General features: G+C 33.2%; 2 protein-coding genes across 2 annotated transcripts; one reads left to right on the top strand and one right to left on the bottom strand.

The window, feature by feature from the left end:
- Positions 1-1,119: 1,119 nt before the first annotated feature.
- Positions 1,120-6,211, bottom strand: LOC105127690 (pyruvate kinase isozyme A, chloroplastic-like). Its single transcript, XM_011029072.1, has 6 exons — positions 5,398-6,211; positions 5,114-5,204; positions 4,819-5,012; positions 3,332-3,453; positions 2,756-3,234; positions 1,120-1,878 (listed from the first exon to the last, which is right to left on the bottom strand). The coding sequence occupies exons 1-6, from the start codon at positions 5,983-5,985 to the stop codon at positions 1,577-1,579; spliced, it is 1,776 nt and encodes a 591-aa protein (XP_011027374.1). The 5' UTR covers positions 5,986-6,211; the 3' UTR covers positions 1,120-1,576.
- A 2,461-nt stretch (positions 6,212-8,672) lies between these two features.
- Positions 8,673-9,365, top strand: LOC105128337 (36.4 kDa proline-rich protein-like). Its single transcript, XM_011029950.1, has one exon. The coding sequence runs from the start codon at positions 8,673-8,675 to the stop codon at positions 9,363-9,365; it is 693 nt and encodes a 230-aa protein (XP_011028252.1).
- Positions 9,366-11,893: the final 2,528 nt, after the last annotated feature.

The raw sequence follows: 11,893 nt of genomic DNA, 5'->3' as shown, positions 1-11,893 counted from the left end.
CTCTCAAATAAATAAATAAAAGTCACTTTAATACACCTGTTATGAATAAGAGGAGGGACGAACGGGCACAAGTAAAATTGTAAATTATAACATCAACAACGAGAAGCGAAAAATCTCCCTCTTAAAATTAATCCTCTCAAATAAATAAATAAAACTCACTTTAATACACCTGTTATGAAGAAGAGGAGGGCCGAACGGGCACAAGTAAACTTGTAAATTATAACATCAACAACGAGAAGCAGACAAGGAGAGAGTAGAGAGTAGCTAGTTCGATTGACATCGGAGCGGTGGAGCATTTATGGTGACGTGAAGACAGGAAATAATAAAATCTCACACAGAGATATATGTGAGAAGCGGTGGACCACCACCGCCACCGTGACTATATTGCCGTTATATTGATTTCACTATTGATAATTTTATTTTACCAACCACAAATTATATAAACCAATATCCCCATGGCGGAATAAGTTGTGAGATATAAATCGATTCGAATGGAATATTTGAAATATTTTCTCCTTGCTTTCAGGCGACCCGGACCATTAAACTAAACGGCATATTTTTCCTTCGCTCCAAGCATAAAATCCCGTCTTCCATTAAATAAATTAAATAAAAAAAATAAGACCAGTCAGTCTCAAGTCCATTACACCACGTCTTTCTGTCGGTCTGTTAAATTTTCTATTGCACAGATTTACAGTTTTTTTTTTTTTTTTAATATGCTGTTTTATGGACCTTTAATATAATTTCCCATTCAATCTTGTTTTTCAGAATGATAAAACACGAGAATCCCAAATGGGCTCCCAGCTACCCAGGCCCAGAAGTTCTTCCTGTCGAGACAGATGATTGTCAGCCACTTTCTCCGATCCCGAACTTCCAAATCCACCTTTTTTCCCAGTTTCTGAAACTGATTTGCAAAGAGGCAGCTTTAAGGTATCTTTGGCCAAAAGTAGCTTTTCAGGTTTATGACATTTTAACAGAGGGACGGGAATAAGGGATTGTTAAGGACACCAAATGCTTGGACAATACAAGCGAACAAGCTGAAAAACCCTAGTAATGAAATGGAACGGCGATGAGTATGTATGAATAAAATACAGGCAATAATTGAGTAACACAAACAAATCCGCTAATAACTTGAATTGATTTTGCTTTCTCTTGGCATTTAACGGAATTACAACAATACGGATTCAAGCAATAACTGGAAATACTACTTGAAACAATCTGGAATACGCTGGTTATATAAAACCACACGAAAATACATAAGAAAATACAGTTCTGCCTTCCGTTGGTACCCTTAGCAACATGTCAAAACAAAGTCACTTGGGTAAAATTGTGATCACCTGCCAAAGAATTACAGCTGCTCAAGTGGAATGATCTTTCAAACCTTATATGGTTGAATGGGTGGATTTCCTTCAAGTATCGGGCACGAGGCCCAGTGAAAGCAGGATGAACTCAAGACTACCCTCACGATGAGTTCATCTTATAGCAACTAGAATTTTCTAGCAGCAACCAAATTGTTGAACCGGTAACAATGGACATAGAAAAGAAGGTTCCAAGTAGCGATGACAATCTAACCCAAAATCTAAGGAACATTCATAACTTGGATGGACTGTAACATGTCCGATACAGCAATGACAAGGACACCTGATTTGATCATTCCCCTAGCCTTGAGCAATGAGAAGGTTTTATTGAGGTTGCTCTCCATATCATCAGAGAAGCTCACACGGAAAGGTATCAGGCCCCACTGAAGGTTCAGGCGTCTCCTTACAGATTTTGTGCTTGTAAAGGCAAAGATTGGGCAATCAGGTCTGCAACGTGACAAGAGAGAAGCCATGTGGCCTGTCTTGGTGTAGACAAAAAGTGCATCTACTCCCAAATTGTTAGCTGCAAATTCACAAATCATAACTTACAATCCATGTAAAATTTAATGAACACACAAAACATGCAGGTACACAAACAAAAATAAAGTGGTCTAGAATCTAATCACCAGAGAGGTTTGAGCACCCTGATAACCACCAACAATAAAGTAAGCAAGTCATGAGAGCCAGAGCAGGGGAAACAAAAAGAAGGTGCTTAGTTGAACCAGCATAATACATTTAGATGACTCGATCCAATTTACAATGGTATCGTGACAATGTTTGGAGAGAAAAAGGCAACTCAGTTTATGGCAATAAATGAGAGAAGAAAAGAAAAAAAAGGAAACAATAACAATAGGTGATCATGCAGTAAAGCATGGAAGAAAGATTTAAAACGATATTGAAAACATAATTATCCAAAATTACCCATCAAACATCCTTAAATTTGGAGTTTAGACCACTTCTGGAAGTGGCACCCATCAATTAAGTACAACAGCAAGTTCTAAACTACTTGTGTAATTTTGCAATCAAAATATAATGAAATGGATGCATTTTCTTCATTTTCCACTTTTCTTTACCTGTGGTATTCATGTTCCCTGAAAAATGGCTTCTCGATGAAATTTATTTGTTTTCAGAATTGAAAAACTGAAAATGTGTTGACCAACTATTTTTTCCACTTATCCATGAATTGATAAGTGGAAAACTGGCTTTTCAAACTTGAAAGAGAAGAAAAGAGAAACCCTTAAGTATTTTAAAACATGGTTTCTGTGAAGTGCTTCATTTTTTAACTAGTTGAATCAGAGAATTTTGGCTGAGTAAAGCCTCTGATTCTGAAAATAGCACAGTTAATTGTAAAAGGTCCATAAATTCAAGATATCTAGAAGATAGGAATAACGTGCACATACCCATCTTGGCAGCAGAAATGCAGATCTCTTCTGAAATACTGTCAGAAAATGAGGATCCTACAGCAGGGAGTTCCATAGCTTCATAGCGTTTCTCTTCTCTCCACCACTTCTCAATTCTCACACTGACACTTCTCAGAACAGCCAGTGCCTTGTCAGGATATTGGCCCATGGCTGACTCACCAGATAACATCAAAGCATCTGCCCTTTGCCTAACTGCTTCAGAAACATCAGCTACCTCTGCCCTGGTAGGTGTAGGGTATTCAATCATAGATTCAAGTAACTGGGAGGCAACAATAACTGGCTTATTTAGCTGCCTACAAATCTGAACAATCTTTTGTTGGGCTGATGGGACCTGTTCTAATGGTATCTGAGCACCTAGATCTCCTCTGGCTACCATTGCTCCATCGGATGCTTGAATGATCTCTTCTAAGTTCCTCAATGAGTCAATACTCTCTATTTTTGCAATGATAGCTATGTCACTACATCAGAATTAAAAATCACTTCAGCAGATTGTTTTAAGATGAGATTCAATCATGAGAGTGGAGAGCATTACATATATCAATTCAATAGGCTTACCTGTCACGAGACCGAGCAGCTACGTAGCTTTTAAGATGATTAATCACTTCAGCGGACTTGACAAATGATATCGCAATGAAGTCAACACCCTCTGCAATCCCAAAATCAATGTCCAACCAATCCTGAAAAGAAAACAATATATATAAGGAATTAAAACAAATGAACATTTTTATAATTTGCAGATAGAAAGGTGCAGTGGAGATGGGTGATGAGCAATAACTGGTGAATTGATGTACACAAATCGCTAAAGATTTATGCAAACATAATTTTTGCTACACGAGGTAGTCGCATTTGCATGCAACAGCTGCAATTGAATTTTTTTACATTCAGGAGACCTGCAATTGGCTTATCAAAATGAACTCTACAACCCCTACTTATCAGGGAGCTTTCAACTCCAATTGTGAAAAATTGATCAGACTGCCGTTCTTCCAGGTGTCAAGGTCAAGACAGACTTCTGGAATGAGTTGACCTAGAAATGAATCCAACTCCCAACCCAAGGTTTTACTTAGATTATATATTATTTTTTTGTAATGCAAGTTATTTCAATAATATATGTGTAACAATTATTTTCCAAAGATGATGGTATCCTCTCCAACAAAGAAAGTACAAATATAAAGTGGATGGTGGGGGCATGACAGAAAAGGATATTTCAGCATGAAAGTTCATTCACTCAATGAATCATATAATGGATAGGCCAAGAAAGTTATGTATAAACCGAAAACATAAACACTGATGATTGACCATTTCCATTCAAAACCATATGGATTAGTTGACATGCCACCCATTTGTGAAGTAATGGAATTTCTATCTTGAGAATCCATGAAAATGAACAAGCTTTAGTTATCAAGAAATTACTTGCAGCTTGAGGAAATGAACTAGCCATTTGACGGTGAGAACCAATAAGCCAGTATAGAGAGACACAAATTAATAATAGCAACAATGTTATTAATTCAAATTAATAAAAGCATATCTAGAATTCTAGTTCATAATTCAATAAGTGGGATAAGTGATTGAACATTTAAATCAATTAACTATGAAAGAAATTGAACTATTATGAAAATTCTCAGCTCCTCTTTTTTGTATCTTCTTGTTAACATTTTTATGAAATTGAGTGAATTTCATATTCAAAAGAGGAAAAAGAACACCCTTGAATCCCGAAAACTTGAGCTGGATAACTAGTTAAGCACGTGAACCACCTTTCAATCCCAAAAACTTGACCTGGATAACTAGTTAATCTCCTGGACACCTTTGAATCCCGAAAACTTTATCTGGATAACTAGTTAAGCACCACCCCCCAAAAGAAAAACAAAAGAAAAAAGAAAAAAACCCGCAAAGATTTAAAGAATCTAGAACTTGGTAATCTGTCATATAGATCCAACCTTAATGAAAGGCAAACTCTCAGAGGTAGTGAAAGGCAACTTTCGCACTTGAAATAAAAAAAAAAAGATACTAATTTCTATAACAGAGAAAAGATCGGAGGCGCCGACCTTTGAGGAAATTGTTGGAAGCATGGCATTACGTTCTCGTACTAGGCTTCCATCCCTCCAGAAAGTCAAGTTAGCCCGTGGTAGCATCAATCCAGGATCGGTACACCTACACTTGACATCTGGACCAATTTTCTCTATCACCTCGAACCGCACCATTCCACCATCAACAAGAAGTTCATCCCCAACTTTCACATCTGTATCAAATCAATTGTAGGTTTGAATTAGGCTAAAGATTTATAGTTCCTTGCAAAAAAAAGTAGGAATAATATTTTCCTTCAAATAAGGATAGCATTACCCTCAGCAAAACCATCATAATTCACATTGATGGTGCGTTCTGGTCGGGGCAAATCGAACGCTCGCACACTAAAAGTCCATATTTCACCATCCTGCACACACACATCCAACAACTCAACGAATCGCTACCGAATTTTGATCTCAGTGCACATTTAAATAACACTAATAAGCAAAGTCATTTTGCAGAACATATAATAATTTAATGAATTAATGCTTCAATTTAATTCACAAAACATCCATAACAACAACATAATGTTAGTGAATTAGCCAAAATTGCAATGTTACCTCAGCTTTAGCAGAGGAAGCACCACCAAGATCGCCCATATGAATCTCACTGCCTTCAGTATCCATCATAATAGCAACAGCAAAACCTTTCTCTTCATTCAATCTCCTCACTCGCTCAATTACTCTCTTATGCCACTCACGCGTCCCATGACACATGTTAATTCGTGCAACATTCATGCCTCCAACAGCCAACGCCTGCAATTCCTCAAATCCACACGTCGCTGGACCGATCGTGCACACCAGTTTCGTCCTCCTTGTGCTCCTGAACCCATTCTCCTTCAACTCCACCTCCGTCACTGCATCAACATCGATCGAGCTCGAGTCGGATAGAAATGATTGCGACGGTGGCGTGCCGTAGTCCTCTGGTGTAGAAGGTAATATCTCGCCCGCTCCGGTTCCATTGTCGGAGATTAGGACTTGAGGAGGGGTCGTGGAGGAGTTGGGATCTGCTGACGTGGAGGCTTTGATTGAGATAAGTTTCGGAGAGAGGGTGGTGACCGGGAACCGGCGATTACAGGAGGGTTTAGGGAGAGATTGTTTGGAGAAAGTGAGGTTAGAGGGAGTGAAGAAGTGTAATGATTGAGACATCGTTACCGGGAAAATGTGAAGTCTGGTGATGACAGGGAGGGAGGGAGGGTGTGTTTGGGGATTGGTTACCGAGGAAGGAAGGGTTTTTTAAAGAGCTGGAAAGGGGCGGATGTAACGAAGCGAGTGAAGTGAGAAAGAGCTTTGTAGATGTCGCCAAGGCTGGATGGAGACACAGGGATCGTTGGTTGCCAAACAAGATTTGTACTGCCTTTTGTTTCCAATAGTAGGTGTTTGATGCAACGGCCAAATGAGGAGGGAAGGGTAAATGCACCGCTGATTTTGCCTTGGGAGTTTGGTCACGTGGTTGCATTTGATTGGTTGTGTGGAGGGGGCGTTTCTTGGTACCACCTGAGATATTTTTGCAGAAAAAGAATTTTTGTTTTCGTTATTTGGTTGTCGGGGATTATAATTGTTTGTTGTTTTTAAAATAATTTTTTATATTAAAATATATATTAATAATATTTTTTTATTTTTAAAAATTATTTTTAAAATTATTTTTAAAATTAATATATTAAAATTATTTAAAAATATTAAAAATATATTAATTTTAAAAAATTAAATTTTTTAAAATATAAAAATAGTTCTATATAATTTTTTTTATCATTAAAAACCTCCATCCATTCCAGAACTTACTTTAAAAAATAACATCATTTTGTAGAAGACTTAACGTCTTTTGTTGGATGATTCTAACTGAAATTCTTATTAAGAATCAAGAATATCATAACAGTTTAGGAATAAATTTAAAATCTATCTAAAAAACTATTTAATGTTTTGAGTATATATTGTCTCTTTTTTTATATGTATATTTTATGATATTTGTGTTTTTTTTAAAAATCTTAAACAATTCATCTAGTTTTGTAAAGAAAATATATTATTTAAGTTACATCTTTAATAATGATTTAAATTAATATAATTTCATTTACATTATAATATAACAACTCATTATCAAATAATTTGATATATATATTCTCACAGCATTCCACAGCAAACGCAGCACAGCATATGCTCCCGTGCTCAGCCTATCAGCTTCCCTTCATATATTATAAAAAAAAAGAGTTAAATGATGTAGTGAAATTATTATAGATTAAAAAATATTTTTATTATGAATTATAATATTAATTTTTTATTTTATTTTATTTTATTATGAAAAGTTTCATTGGTTTTTTTTTATTTGCTAATGATTAATACCTATTTTATTAAAAAAATATATTTACCAAACTCAAACATTATTTATAGGATATTGCTAAATCTAACTAAACTTGGACCATATATAAATATTAGATCTAGATGTACTTCGTGATTATTTTTTTATATTATGTTTTGGTAATTTTTATCATTTAATTTATTGTATATATATATATATTAAATATTTTTTAAATAAAAAATACTTTAAAAAAATAATATTTGTCACATTTTTAAACACTCTCTTCATGACATGCTATCTGGGAAGTCATTAAACACTCTCTTCATGACATGCTATTTGGGAAGTCATTGATGCCATGTATTAACACATCTCAAATAATGGAGATTGCTATTTTTTTACCATGACTATTTCTAGTTGGATATTTTTTCATCACTGATTATTTGATCTTTTTTAGGGGTTTTTTTTTCAAATTTGATGCTTTTCCTTTGAATTTTTATTTGTTTTGTTTTGAAATAATTTCTTAATTGATTTGTTTTTGTTTTTCACAATTCCACTCACAGTTATTTATTTTTATTTAATTTTTATGTGAAATTTCGTCCGGCTTCTTTTAATTACTATTTTTTATAAATTTTTTTTATGGATTAGTTTCTAGAGTTCCATCTCTGAATATTTAATTTCATTTAATTTTTATGTTGAATTTAATCATAATTTTTTAATTGCTATTTTTTTTTGCATCATTTTTTATTATTTTTTCCTTCAATTTCATTCCTTGATGTTTATTTGATAAAGAATCCAGCTTCTTTATTTTCTTGACCTTGCCTTTGATAGAGTTACATCAATCTCATGACACGAATTATAAATCTAAAAGATTAGCTTGAGTTAAGTTTTATTTTTTTAATAATTTTTTTTACCGTTATTTTTTAAGCTTTCATGTTTATAACATCATCTTGATATCATATTTCAGGTCATATGTTTAATTTGTTAGCCCGAGTTAATTGTCATATTCAAATTTTTTAAAGGCTTTTTTGGTTATCTTATTTTGGCATTGACAAGTTTTTTTAAAATATAGTTTTTATGAAGCAGTTTTTATATATTTTAAACTGAATTTTGTAAAATTTTACTTGTTTTTGTATTTTAAAAATATTTTTTTAATTTGAAATTTTTTATTTACTTTAAATTATTTTTTTTATCTTTAAATTATTTTAATGTGCTGATATTAAAAATAATTTTAAAAAATAAAAAAATATTTTAATATATTTTCAAGTAAAAAATACTTTTAAAAAACAACCATAACTATGTATTTTATACATATTTTATACCATGTATGAACCTTAATTATAATTTTCATTAAAAATATATCTAAATCAGTCAACCATACATAACCATATTTTTTTTCAACTTGTTTTTTTAAACCATAACACAAAAGTTATCTCAAACAAACGAGATCATAAAGTGTTTCAACACCACATGCTCCTGCATGGAATACAAGTGTCGTTCATGTCCAGTACTACTGGTGACGTGGGTACCTTGTAATTCTTGTAACATGACACAACTCAAGTACTCAACCATCCTGGTGAGTCCAGATTCAGTATTTTGCTGTCTTATTTTGCTGGACTATGTGCCTCCAGGGAGAAAAATGTCCGCTTCGGTGCCTGCAATATCATCTAACCTCGTGCAGAAAGCCATCCCATTTTCTACACCAAACTCGACCGCAGTAAGAACTTTCAAAAACACTCCATCCCTTTTATTTTCTTCCTCAATTCTAAATAGAAAGATTATCAAGAGGCATGTTTATGGAAAACCAGGGCTTATCTCTCCTGTATGTGGATTACTAGTCCATAACCAATCTAATATTCTGCCTGAGATTCCAGGCAAGAACCCGCCAGAATTTCTGAGAAGGTCCAATAATAATGATCCGCCTTCAGTTCCACCAGAAGTACCAGAACTTCCAAGCAGTCCTGAGATCGAGACTAGTCCACCAGATGAAGGATACATAAGACCTCCAAGGATTCCAGAGGTGCCTAATCCCGGACCTGACTTCCCTCTTCCACCGTTACCAACGGCGCCTGACGTTCCACTACCACCCCCAGGGACACCTTGGCCTCCGCCACCGGATCGACTGCCCCCCAAGTTGCCGCCCGATATTATACCAGCCCCTGCTCCCCCGCCACCTGATATTGACCCTCCACTGGATACGCCAGATATTGAACCACCACCTGGGCCGTATGTAGTCTAATGAAATGGTGGTCCTTGGAAAATTATATCTTTGTTAGTTGATATATACAGTTATGATTTCTTTTCTCTCACGTTCCAATCTTGGAATTTTAAGTCCAAGAAGATGTTAAAGCATACATGCCTCTACAATCCTTGTTTTGGCTGTGCAACCGATCTTTTAACTCCCTGTAAGTGATACTGTGCTAAATTTGTTATGTTTGGAACTTTCTGCTATAACAGCTCGACAGGAACGCGCATGGAGTTGGGAGCTAATTATATAATTAGTCCTTGTAGTTTATGAAAATAAATTAATCAGTCCTATTATGAGAAGTTATTTGATAAAACCCACCTCCATCCACATTGCGCCACCAACAGTGCCGCCTCTATCCAAGGCGGAGCCAGCAATTTTTCCTGCCTGGGCTATTAAATAAATATATAAATATTTTTTAAAATTAATTATTAATTTATATATATATATTTTTTTTTAAAGTTAACAATAAAGTTTTAATTTAAATATACTATTTAAAATATTCAAAAATTTAATAAAAATATTTTTTTTTCAAATCACAACTATAAAAGCAATCACAATACCAAACATTATAAAAATATAGATAGTTTATTGATTAATCTTCTAAACAATTTCTTCACGTGATCCATGTTATATTATGTTATATGCATGCTTGCAACTTCAAAATAAATTAACCTTTCTTTCCTTGGTCTATGAAGTTTAGCAAGTGGAACTTTTATTTTTCCTTTTCTAAAATAAATTCAAATAAGAAGCTTGTGTTGATTGAATTTTAATTAAGTGAATGTAGTTTTTTATTTTTCACTGGTTTAAGCTTTAAGTGATCAATTTTTTTAATAATGGACACGGCTTTGTATATTTCCTTTTTATTGATATATAACATTTATTGCATTCTTGCCTACTTTTCTAGTGGTTTCACTTTCAAAATAAGATTTCATGTGAATATATATTTTTTAATGTGAAAAAAATTGTCAAGGAGTTGGTTGATAAATTCAACTTGGCACGACGTATATATAGTTTTTTTTAATTAATCTTGCTAATAGAATTATAAATTAGTGAATCAATGAAACGGCGACCAAATGATTTATAGAATAATATTTTCTCAAGAGGATTTGATTGGCCAATATACACGGGGTGAAATGAAATTTCCCCCATACAACAGTGTCTAATGAAGGTACAAAAGGAAAGAGGATGTCTATAGAAGGTTTCCTCAATGACATGATACCTTTTCTTTTCTGTGGTTTTAACACTGTACATTGCGAAGAAAGAAAAAGTAAAAGCAAGCAAAGAGCTTTAAACATGATCACCGTTGGAAAAAAAAAATCATTGATTGAAGTTTTTTTCTTATATATTATGATATATGATATTTTTAAAAAATAATTTATTTAAAATTATATTAAAAAAAATTTAATTTATTTTTCTCTAACAGTTGTGTTTTAAAGCCATAAAAAAATACCAAGAATTCAATTGAAACATGCTATCAAAACATATAAAAATAGGAGCTCCTGCATTGTTAAACACCTACATGATTTGGGACTAAAAAATAGTTTAATGCTCCTTTTTTTTTGAGAAAAAAATATTTCATGTATAAATAATTTTTTAAAATATTTTTTTTTATTATCGGGATGTTAATTAATTATAACTAAAATTTACCAGTATTTTACTGTAGCGCGGACTCCAGTGCACTATAAGCAAATTTATTATAGATTGTATTATTTTACATTGTAGCATAGATACTATACACTATAAATGAATTTATTATTCAGTAGAGGCATGTATATGACTGCAACCGACATATCCCAAACACCAGGCAGAAGGTGCACTCTCTGGGATTGTGCACATGACTCTTGAGCTCCTACCTGGGGTTTTGACACCTTCACCACACATACGATGCTTGGATACATCAAGACTCAATTATTCCTAGCCCAAAATAAACTTGGATTTTGCGGGCATCAATCTCTTAACTTTTTTAAAAGATAAAAAATAAATGTGGCTACCTAACCAGTGCAATTTATTTAAAAATAATAGTTTGGTGTTTAGTGTATATGAAAAATACATGTTAAAAAGTAACGGATAAGTATTAATTAATGATGAAGCCCATAATTTGTTAACAGGACTAGTCCAGTAAAATATTTTTATTTTTTAAAAGTTGTAAGTTGATTTCAATTGCTTTAATTTTTTTCACTGTAAGAATATTTTACATTTTTCTATGTAAATCAAATATAGAAAACTATAAAATATATTTTATATTTTGAGAATCGCTAAAGAATAGTGTTGGGTTATTGCGTTCATGATTTGAAGGGAAATCTGCATCTCTCCTTAATCACTAGAGTATCAAATCTACATCATGATGTGAAAGGTAAAATTTATGAGAACTCCGTTAGGACGTGTTTATTACTGCATTTTAAAAATATTTTTAAAAGATTTTAAATTTTATTTTATTTTAAATTAATATATATTTAATATTTTCAAATTATTTTGATATATGGTCTAACAATAATATTTTTAAATAAAAAATATTATTA

This window comes from Populus euphratica, unplaced genomic scaffold (genome assembly GCF_000495115.2).
Source record: "Populus euphratica unplaced genomic scaffold, PopEup_1.0 scaffold1.1, whole genome shotgun sequence".
In the NCBI taxonomy this organism is placed as follows: Eukaryota; Viridiplantae; Streptophyta; class Magnoliopsida; order Malpighiales; family Salicaceae; genus Populus; species Populus euphratica.
This window is presented reverse-complemented; position numbering and strand designations above follow the sequence as displayed.

Excerpts from the sequence above, each read along its gene's own strand:
- LOC105127690 (XM_011029072.1), bottom strand. The coding sequence starts at position 5,985 with ATGTCTCAATCATTACACTTCTTCACTCCCTCTAACCTCACTTTCTCC. Across the intron at positions 5,013-5,113 it reads TTATGATGGTTTTGCTGAGG|ATGTGAAAGTTGGGGATGAA; the intron begins GTAATGCTATCC and ends GATTTGATACAG. Across the intron at positions 3,235-3,331 it reads GCTGCTCGGTCTCGTGACAG|TGACATAGCTATCATTGCAA; the intron begins GTAAGCCTATTG and ends ATTCTGATGTAG.
- LOC105128337 (XM_011029950.1), top strand. The coding sequence starts at position 8,673 with ATGACACAACTCAAGTACTCAACCATCCTGGTGAGTCCAGATTCAGTA.